The sequence below is a fragment of the Vigna angularis genome, chromosome 5 (genome assembly GCF_016808095.1).
Source record: "Vigna angularis cultivar LongXiaoDou No.4 chromosome 5, ASM1680809v1, whole genome shotgun sequence".
Classification (NCBI taxonomy): Eukaryota; Viridiplantae; Streptophyta; class Magnoliopsida; order Fabales; family Fabaceae; genus Vigna; species Vigna angularis.
Window position 1 is genome coordinate 38,302,098 of NC_068974.1, and position 10,928 is coordinate 38,313,025.

The following is a 10,928-nucleotide window of genomic DNA, read 5'->3' on the forward strand; positions in this document are numbered from 1 at the left end:
CAAGTTTTAATTATTTTTAAATATATTTCAACTTAATTTTTGTCATCCATATCTTTTGGATCTGAAATAAAACATGTGGCATGAAAACTAATTTCACACTATAAAGTCTCTTTAAACTTTTACACACTTTTGAAAAATAAAAATATATTATAAAGCAAACAATCACAATAGTTGAGAACCCTTGAATAGAATATATAAAACTTTTTTAAATACACATGCCAATACTTTTTAGAACACGTAAAACCTTTTTAGTTCTCTTGTTGTAAGTATTTATTTTGCGTGTAGGGTTAAAACTTCTTAAAATATATTTAATATATATATATATATATATATATATATTTCACTTTTAATATATATATTGTAAAGTGTTTTTTTTTCATAAACGTAAATACATGTTTACGAAGGCAATAAAGTAGACAAATATTCAACAAAAAGAAAATGGAAGAACCAAATACACTGAGATCGAATTATTATTAATAAAAAAATTATTGAAAAGACTCTTGCAAAACCAACTATAAGTGCACCGATCGTAGCAAGTGATAAATATCCATCTCTCTCAAGAAACTTATGCAACACATTACAACTCTTCCTTTCATAATTCGATTGTAAAAAAATACAAGAAACTCTTTTTGGTATTTTTATCAAACAGTTGGTGTGAAAGAAATTTAACATAGAGTATTTACAATTTGTTAAGACTATAATTCATCTATTTCATTCTCATGCATTCACAAACATCTCAATTCCATCCAATAGGTGTTCAATTTCAGTTTTATGTTCAATTCATATTTCTCAATACACCAAGAACCAAAATTCATGCATGGGTGATCAATCTAAAACAAACATTACGCATAGAAATAGAATACTAACATGAATTGGAAAAGCATATAGCATTAACATCACAAAATACATAAGAATTCCATGTTTTACAACTAATCTCAATAAATAAGAAAAACCCTCCATGGTGGAGAACATAGGTTCTACAAAATTGAAGAGATAGGGAAGAAATTGGAACCAAAGAGAGGATGCACAACCTTTCTCAAGGTTTTTGGCAGCTGCTCCATGCTCCATTTGCGCCTCCCCTTCACATCTCCATCTTCAATTTGTGACCCATCTTCTTCCTCAACCCAAAAGGGACAAAATCACAATTGATGAAGCTTGAAGACCCAAGGAGGAGTGAGAGAGCTTCCCAACACCCCAAACACCTCCAAGGGCCTCTCCCAATCTCTCTAGGTGAAGAATGAAGTGTAGGAGGAGAAGAATGCTCAAAAATATCCCAAGACCCATCTTTAAATAACCCATTTTGACACATCAGCACCGTCTGCGCTCAGCCCCCTACCTGGGGCGCCCAGCGCGAGAGTTGCGCGAAGACTGGCGCCCAACCCCCTTCACGGGGCGCTCGGCTCGAGCACACCAGAAATCAGCTTCTGTGCAGGTGGCGCTCAGCCCCCCCTGAACCAGGGGGGCCTGGCCTGATTTTTCTGCACTGCATCTTTTTCACTTTTTTTGCAAATCTGCTTGCTCCAAAGGCGTCCAACATGGGTATTTGCTTCAAATTGATCTTTTATTGTTCCAAAACATGTTCTCTTGAGTTTTCGTTTGTTTTCTTCCACTAGAATTGCTTCCTATTCATTTATTTCACACACTCAAATAAAGAGATTAGAGGTAAAAACAAGCATACACTAAATAAATCACAAGAAAACTAGAAAACAGACTAAACTTGAGGATAAAACAAGGTAAAAACTATGAAGGAGTTGATTTATTCACAAAATATATACACAAAAACACGTAAAATCAACTGTTATCAAAGAGTATATGAAAAAATATGTGTTATTTTTGTTAATGTTTAACCATCTCCTTTATTTATATTATAAAAGGAGATATCAATCTATATGAAAAAGATGACAATTGAAATTATAATAATAACAAATTGATTACTATAATAACCCTTGTTTTATTTAAGGTTATTTTAGTCTTCCCACTATGAAATCTGAAAACGAGCAAACACTATTTTCTTTTGAATATTATGATGTTCACGTCTTTGACAAATATAGCTATAGGAAAACAAAGTGTTTTGAAAGCAAAATTCTTAAGACCGAAATATCATGAAAAAAATGGAAAGTGATTTGTAAACAAAATACAACCTTAAATAGCAAATTATTGTTTCAAATTAAACTAGGGAATATTTGTTTTTTAGTTTTCAAATTTCATATTAGTAAAATTAAAACAATCTTAAATCTTAAATAAAACATATGTTAATATAATACAAATTTTATCCTCAATAAAATAGATATTCATAAGAAAAATAGAGAAGACAGAAAGAAAGATTTTCATCACCTTTTCTTATACCCATATTATTAAATACATAAATTTCGTAAAAAAGATTTTTTTTTTTAATTTTACAATAATAGGATTAGGATTAATCAAGGGATTAAAACTGGATCCATTTGATGTGACTTTCTTCTCCAACCACGTACACACAACACAAAAATGTCAACCGGTCAAACTTCTGAATTGTAGTTGCAATTCCTACCAACACCACTTTTCATGTTCTAAAGGTGACCATCACCATAAAACCCTCGTGAAGAAACTTTTTATTTTTTCAACTTTTCTACTTATCTTATAATTTCTTACATTAGATAATATGGATAATTTTAATTAAAATTTGATTTGGATAAGTTTTTTTTTTCTTTTTAATTTTCTCTCATGGTAGTACACACCTGGAAGCAGGGTGAAAGATAATTTTTTGTCTTGTTTCATATGGAAACTAGCCAGGTGGCATGTATACGGTGCGAGGCATTGGGAGTCACGGTCACCGCGAGGTGATATGGCCGGAAACCCATACCGACAACTTCCCATGCAAGCCACGTGTATAATTAATATATTTTATTCGAATTTAATTTGGTAATTAATTTAATGTTATGGATGCTTTGCTTTCTGCATCGTCTCTGGGCGTTCAATTGCTTGGCCTATGGTCTTGGACTGTTTCTTTGACCTGCCCCACCTCTGCTATAAGGACAGAAAAACGCAACCGTTTCATCATCATTTCTTCTCTATTTTGTTTGCGCTAGCTGAGTAGTATAGTAGGAATGGTGAAGTAAAGGAGAGGAATCGCGATCTGGGATAGGGTGAAAGAATAAGGATCGAGTTGAGATGGGTTTCTTTAGTGCCATTTTGGGGTTTTTCGGATTCGGGGTTGGGATTTCGATTGGCCTTGTGGCTGGCTATTTTCTCTTCATCTACTTTCAACCCACTAATGTTGAGGTATGTATGCGTGTAGCACCGTACACTGTGATTCTTTGAGCATTGCCCTCGTGTTTCGCTTTGATAATTGTTATTGTGGCTTGGACAGGATCCTGAAATCAAACCAATGCTGGAGCAAGAGCAAGAGACTTTGCAGCGGATGTTTCCGGAGATTCCTGTTTGGATAAAAAGTCCGGATTTCGATCGGGTAACTGAGCTACTCAATTGCCTCGTTTTGTTTCTTTTTCTTGCTTTAGGATTTGGCCGATGAACTAACCCGATTCGCCGTTTTTTCTCAAGCTTGACTGGCTAAACAAGTTTTTAGAGTACATGTGGCCGTATCTTGATAAGGTTTGTAGTTTTTATTTGCTTTACCTGGGCTTTTGGTTCTTCTTGTTTCTTCGCCTGTTTGAATGTAGGGATGTTTTTGATTATTTTTTAGGCAATTTGCAAGACTGCCAGGAACATTGCAAAACCCATAATTGCTGAGCAGATTCCTAAATATAAAATTGATTCTGTTGAGTTTGAAACACTCACGCTGGGTTCGCTGCCGCCAACTTTTCAAGGTTAGTAGATCTGGACATGATGGATTCTTAGGGTTTTGACAATGTTTTGTGAACTGCGTCAGCTAATTCATCGAGTTTTCTTTTTTGGTATAACTAGGAGGTTTACTCCCCCGGGTCGGTCAATTTTTTTGGGGATAAAATGGTACCCAAATCAGACTTTCAGTTGCGACTTTATGCCTGAATCGAGAGTTAAATCCCAGACCTTGGTTAAGGAACCCAAATAAATAACCTGTGCTGATAATTTTTGGTTTCGTGGAGTTACTATTCTATTGCTTACAAAGGGATAATATAGGAAGAGGAGTTCCTGCTGTCTGAGAGAGAAGTAGTTTTGAATCTTAACCTTCAATTATATTTTTAACTTTACAAAGTTGATCTGTTGTAAGAGGAAAAAATAGCCGTTACATAGAGATTATGACGAGTGAGCCCTTGACTGTGTGAAATGTGACTGCAGCTTGTCTAGGTCCATAAATATGGCTACTTTTAGACATTGGCAGTTTAGCAAAGATAATGTTTTTTTTGGGATAGGAAAACCATTATCAGAAAGAGTCCTAGAGACAGAGTAACCGGCATTTACACACCAAATTTTCTCGTTTGCCACTGTATACACAACTCCAACGTTATGTGTTTTGTTGGTCTAAAATAACATTTTCTCGATTAAATTCAAGGTTTGAAATTGAGATTGTGCTTTCCTTGAACTGGAACCAACAAGTGAGAGGACATTTTCTGGTTTGTAATTGAAGAAAACTTGATGTTAGACATTGGCAGTTTAGCAAAGATAATGTTTTTTTTGGGATAGGAAAACCATTATCAGAAAGAGTCCTAGAGACAGAGTAACCGGCATTTACACACCAAATTTTCTCGTTTGCCACTGTATACACAACTCCAACGTTATGTGTTTTGTTGGTCTAAAATAACATTTTCTCGATTAAATTCAAGGTTTGAAATTGAGATTGTGCTTTCCTTGAACTGGAACCAACAAGTGAGAGGACATTTTCTGGTTTGTAATTGAAGAAAACTTGATGTTATATACGATGCATTTCCCTGGAAGATCCTCTGGTGGGTTTTACTTATGTGTGAGTCGGTTGTTAAAGTCTTAAAGATGACTCTTTTGTGTCTTCATCTTTGCATTAAAGGGTTGTTTGACTTGTTTCTCTGCTATTTTATGCTATAACTGATTGTGTCTTGATAGCTTTTTTTATGTCGTATTTATATTCCAAATACTTTTGTTGAATGCACATTGATAGGAATGAAAGTTTATGTGACTGATGAGAAGGAGTTAATTATGGAGCCTTCTGTAAAATGGGCTGGAAATCCTAATGTTACTGTCTCTGTTAAGGCATTTGGGTTGAAAGCAACTGTGCAGGTAATTTGTTGTGTTTGAGTGAGTTAGTAGAAAAGGGGTAGATGCTTTTTTCCCCTTCTTACTAAGATCTCTTATTTTTATCAGGTTGTAGATTTGCAAGCTTTCCTATTGCCTCGCATTACTTTGAAGCCTTTGGTTCCTAGTTTTCCTTGCTTTGCCAACATATATGTCTCCCTCATGGAAAAGGTTGGTGATTGTTGTATTACTGCCCCCCACGTACTTTGCAAATATTTGACAGTGTTTCGCAGTTTTAGTCAACTGTAGTACCTATATTTGGGAACAAATTCTGTCACTGGAGGAGTCATTATAGGTCTTTCATTCTGATCTACTTGTGCACAAATATAATTCATGGTCATCCTATTGAAAATGCTTAAATTCAGGATATATTTATGTATTATTTTATTGCTTGTATATTTGAATTGCTTTTTTGACCCTGTAATGTCTTTGAAAGTTTTTAAACAATGTTATTTACAAGAGCTATAATTGTTTTTACTTCTGCAATACACATGTATTAAGGATCATTATCTTCTAGAAATCACAATCACAACTACCTTATAATGTAAACCTAAATGAGGTAACCTTTACATTTGTGACGTTTAGAATAAAAAGCTAATCACAGTCATTGATATTTATTCATCTTACAACCGGATGGTGACTTTCAACGTATTTTTAAATTCTAGAACAATTAGGGCTTGTTCCGTGAACATGATATGATAGGATAAGGGAATATGATATATAATAGGATAAGAGAATATGATGTTATAACAAGAAGATAAAGAATAATTATATTTAGTGCTCAGTGCACACAAGACAATAAGCTAAAACAACGATTGGATATAATATACATTATCTTGAAATGACACTTTTTCATTAAAATTATATATAATTTTATAAAAGTCGATTTTCAATTAAATTTCTTAAACATTATGAAAATTACAATTTTTTTTAACTAAATTATTTTTTATTTATAGAACTATATTTATAAAATAAATAAATATAAGATTTTAAAATTATTATTAGCATCTTTAAAAATATTTAAATAGGTATTATTTAATTTTAATATTCTGATAAATAATAAAATTTAAATTTATGTGTCACAATAATGACTCATATAAATACATATAAGATAATGTGTTAAATAAAAAATTATGATATATATATATATATATATATATATATGTGTGTGTGTGTGTGTATATATATATATTTATTATCATATAAATTAATATTAACAAAATTATACAGAGTTTTATTTTATTTATATAGTTACTTTTTCTTAAAATTATATAGATAGATGGATAGATGGATATAGTTTAGCAACTTTTTAAATATAATTGTGATAGTGTTCTTTTTCTTTTAGGGTGGGCTTCCTCCATATGTAAGGCCTTGTTCACTTGAATGGATTTGGGGGAGAGTGATTGAGGAGATTTGAAGGAAAATTTTTTTGTTGTTTATTTGAGTGGATTTGGAGGTAAGTGAGAGTGTATTTGGAAGTAAAGTTTATGAGAATTAGTGTAGGATTTTATTGACGAGATAGATTAAAAAAATTTACTTCCAAATCCACTCTCATTTACTTCCAAATTCACTCAAATAAACAAAAAAAAAAAAAATTATCTTCGAATCCTCTCAATCACTCTCCTTCAAATCCATTCAAGTGAACAAGGCCGTCTGTCGTTGTATGTCTGGAGTTGTTATTGCCATCTTATGATAACCTAGATGATGTTGAAATTCCAACAGTTTTTCTTCCTTATAGATAATTGATTGTTAATTGGTTTTGTTTTCTTCTTCCCAAGATTGATATATCAACTTGTGATTATTTTATATATGGTACGTACTTATCTTCTCTTTGTTTCTGGTGTATATTTTCTTGTAGCCGCATGTTGACTTTGGGCTAAAGCTCATAGGGGCTGATCTTATGTCTATTCCAGGTGTCTATAGGATCGTTCAGGTATAAGATGCCACTGTTTTTATTTGTTTGTTTGCATGGTAGACTTGCTTACATTTGTTTTCCACCCTTTAAGCCAGAGTGGCCGCTGCCTACATAGTAGACTATGTCACCTGTGGTAGATTTTATTCCAGAAGAGTGATATTATCAACCTAGACCATTGATTTGTGTTTGCACAAAGCATCTTCCTTGCTGAATGAAGGGAGAATTATCACGGATTGCATCAAGCTTGTTTGGTGTGCTTATGATAGATAGAAATTTGATTGCCTGAGGAAATTAGAACTTGTGCGTTAGTAATTGAACTGGCTTGTATATGTGGATGTAACACGAAGAAATACAATAAGTAGTATAGAGGTCTTAAATTGAGTGGTTTATGGACTTGTTAGGTGTTATCTTACAGTTCATAGAGGGTATAATCAAGTCTTATTGGTTAAAGTGGTTCAATGGTGTGTTGTTATAATTTTTTATTGAAGCCAGTTTCTAGTTTGGGTATTTGTGATTTATTCTTTAGTAGCTTCCTATTTTTGTTATCTTACTAATCTTGTTTTGGTTTATTGAGGTTTCAGTGCTTTTAAACTAATTTAGAGAGTTTTGCTTTCAGGATATTATCAAAGATCAGGTTGCAAACATGTATTTATGGCCCAAAACCTTGGAAGTTCCAGTTTTAGATATGTCAAAGTATGCTTCTTCATTTCTATAAATATTTGTCGAAAATATATATTTATATTGCCTTAACCCTTTTCTGTTTTTTCTTGTGAATGTTATTGGGAAATCATAGAGCCTTGAAGAGGCCTGTTGGAATTTTACATGTAAAGGTTCTTCAGGCAATGAAGCTAAAGAAAAAAGATCTTCTTGGTGCATCTGACCCCTATGTGAAGCTAAAGCTTACCGATGATAAATTGCCATCGAAAAAGACTACTGTGAAGCACAAGAACTTAAATCCTGAATGGAATGAAGAATTCAATATGATAGTTAAAGATCCTGACTCCCAGGTTTTAGAAATTAATGTTTATGACTGGGAGCAGGTAAAACCTCTTGAACTCTGAGTGTTTTTCTAGTTTCTTATGATATCTCAACTGAATTTTGGTTTCGTATCTTGTTTAGGTTGGGAAACATGATAAGATGGGTATGAATGTGATATCTTTAAAAGAAGTTTCCCCTGAAGAGCCTAAACGTTTTACTCTTGACCTCCTAAAAAACATGGATCCCAATGATGTCCAAAATGAGAAGTCACGTGGGCAGATTGTTTTAGAACTGACGTATAAACCCTTCAAGGAGGAGGATTTGGCCAAGGGGTTTGACGAGACGCAGACAGTGCCAAAAGCTCCTGAAGGTACTCCAGAAGGTGGAGGTTTGCTTGTAGTTATAGTTCATGAAGCTCAAGATGTCGAAGGGAAGTATCACACTAATCCACATGTACGACTTATATTCAGAGGGGAAGAGAAAAAAACAAAGGTAGAGAATTCTGAAAAGTGCTTGCATTTTAGTTATTCATTATCTGTAATAGATTAAATAGGTGGGTTTCCTAAATTTTGCCGTGGAAGATAGGAAAAACATCTTTACAAGCTTAGGTTTTAATATGCCTTAATGGGCATTTTGACTTCTCTACATCCAACTAATCCCTGTAGGCAGTTGCTAATAGACCCTACTTGGGAGGGGTGGGGTACACAGTCCAATTTGGCATATTTCTTATGGAATGTAATATAGTGTTAGAGATTTTAATCAGCGTATTGTAATTTAATCATTCTACCCACCATATGGTATTGGCTTTTTAGTTTAATATGCTGCTAAAACAATTGTGTATAATGACATGATTGATTTGATCTAATGGATTTTTCACGTCTTTAGTCAAGCACCAAATTCATTAATTTTGTATTACTATACCAAAAGTAGAGTAGACCAAGAAGATGGTAGCATGTACATTAATTTGGATTGATATTGTTTTTTTTTTCCTAATGAAATGCTAATGATACTGTGGTTACAATCACAGCGCGTTAAAAAGAATAGGGATCCAAGATGGGAAGATGAGTTCCATTTTATGGTAGATGAGCCTCCCACCAACGATAGATTACACGTGGAGGTTCTCAGCACTTCATCACGAAACCTGCTCCACCAAAAGGTACATATTCATAGCAAGTCTTATGTTTCAAATATGTAATGCATTATTCTTAATATAATGGTATGCCGTGGAAAAGGTACATGATCATAGCAAGTAGAAACTAAACCGGCTAGACTACGAAGCTTCAAATTGTTGAAAGAATTTGAAGTACTCGGGAAATCTACACACGTTTAATGATTCCAAATCCAAATATAAAAAAGTGTAGGATACACAAGTGCCTTTAGCTTTGGGTGATGTCATGTTTAATCTACCTGCATCTGCTTCCTTCCAAAGAAATCATTTTACCGTGACATGCTCACAGTTATCTATTCTAATGGAAGCTTTATGAGTTTACATATTTATGATGTTGCTTGGTTTAATTGGAAGAAAAGAAAGTAAATCACATGTCTCTGAAGTTCGAGGGAGGTTTATATAACTTAGTCAAAATGTACGTTGGGGGAATGACCGTATTCATGTCTGTAGAATTGAATGCGTGCGAAATTGTCTTCAGTAGTTCATAGTTTTTAATTTTTGGGAGATAGGAAGGTAGAGAGGATCTTTTCTATGTTCTGCGGTAAACTATATGCGCATGAATTTGGTTTTTGTCATGACCATTTTTGCTATGACTTCATTAGTTTTTTGCCTTCATAGCTAAAATGCATATTTATATGCTCACCAACTCTTCAACTTGATTTTTTTTTTCCATCACCAGTAATGGATTGCATAAATATGTTCTTAAAACAACACTACTTTGCGCTGAAATTAAGCCCAATGATTTGTTTTTACCACTCATGTTCTTGACATGGCCGAGTTTTATTATCCGCTGCTTCTTTTGGCATCAGGAATCACTGGGTTATATCGACATCAATCTTGGGGATGTTGTTGCCAACAAAAGAATTAATGAGAGGTACCATCTCATAGACTCCAAGAATGGTCGCCTCCAGGTAGAGTTGCAGTGGAGAACCTCACAAGCAGGATGACTAAATTCTCCATCAAATTTGTATTTCTGATTCCTTATCCCACCATCCTTTCCTTCTTTTAAATTTGTCTTGCGAGATATATTGGTTTTATCTGTCAATCATGTACATGTTTGTGAAAAAGGTTTGAAATAGCAAAAGCATAAATATGATTTGGTTTGGAGTATAATATACGTTTACATTATTTGATTGGAGTACCTATATGATGCTTATCCCGTTTTCAGCTTGAACAAAATGTCGACTAGCCCCTGCTTTTTTTTTCTCGTTTTCTCCAGATTAATCGACTAGCCCAGATCCAATATTGATGATATCCAGTACTTTTGACTCACAAAATTTGCGTAGTCGTAAAGCGGCCATTCATCAAAGTTTTTTTTTAAAAACAAAACTAATTTTAACATACAAAAGTTATTTTACTTTTTTTTAAAGTGTTTATAAAAAAGTTTGTTTAAAATTCCTTTGCCAAATCGATGAAACAACTTAACTTTAATAGTTAAAATTTGAGATCAGATTCATTAAAAAAGTTATTCAAAATTGAAATACAATGGTTATAACAAAAGAAAAACAAATATATAATTAATTATATTTTTTTATATAAATATTGGTCTAAAAGCAAATTACATGGGAATTATATATCCATAGCATTAAACTCTAAGCTTTAGTTTTGCAAATTACATGGGGATTACATGGATTATGTAAAATTATCAAAATTTTGATCTTTTATGAGAACAAACTCTTCTTA

General features: G+C 33.3%; 1 protein-coding gene across 1 annotated transcript; it reads left to right on the forward strand.

Annotated features, from left to right (window-relative positions):
- Window positions 1-2,905: 2,905 nt before the first annotated feature.
- On the forward strand, window positions 2,906-10,373 carry LOC108340540 (synaptotagmin-2). Its single transcript, XM_017577997.2, has 12 exons — window positions 2,906-3,261; window positions 3,350-3,448; window positions 3,541-3,591; window positions 3,683-3,806; window positions 5,051-5,169; window positions 5,254-5,355; window positions 7,043-7,117; window positions 7,716-7,792; window positions 7,893-8,139; window positions 8,219-8,569; window positions 9,105-9,233; window positions 10,055-10,373. The coding sequence occupies exons 1-12, from the start codon at window positions 3,151-3,153 to the stop codon at window positions 10,190-10,192; spliced, it is 1,623 nt and encodes a 540-aa protein (XP_017433486.1). The 5' UTR covers window positions 2,906-3,150; the 3' UTR covers window positions 10,193-10,373.
- The last annotated feature ends 555 nt before the right edge of the window (window positions 10,374-10,928 follow it).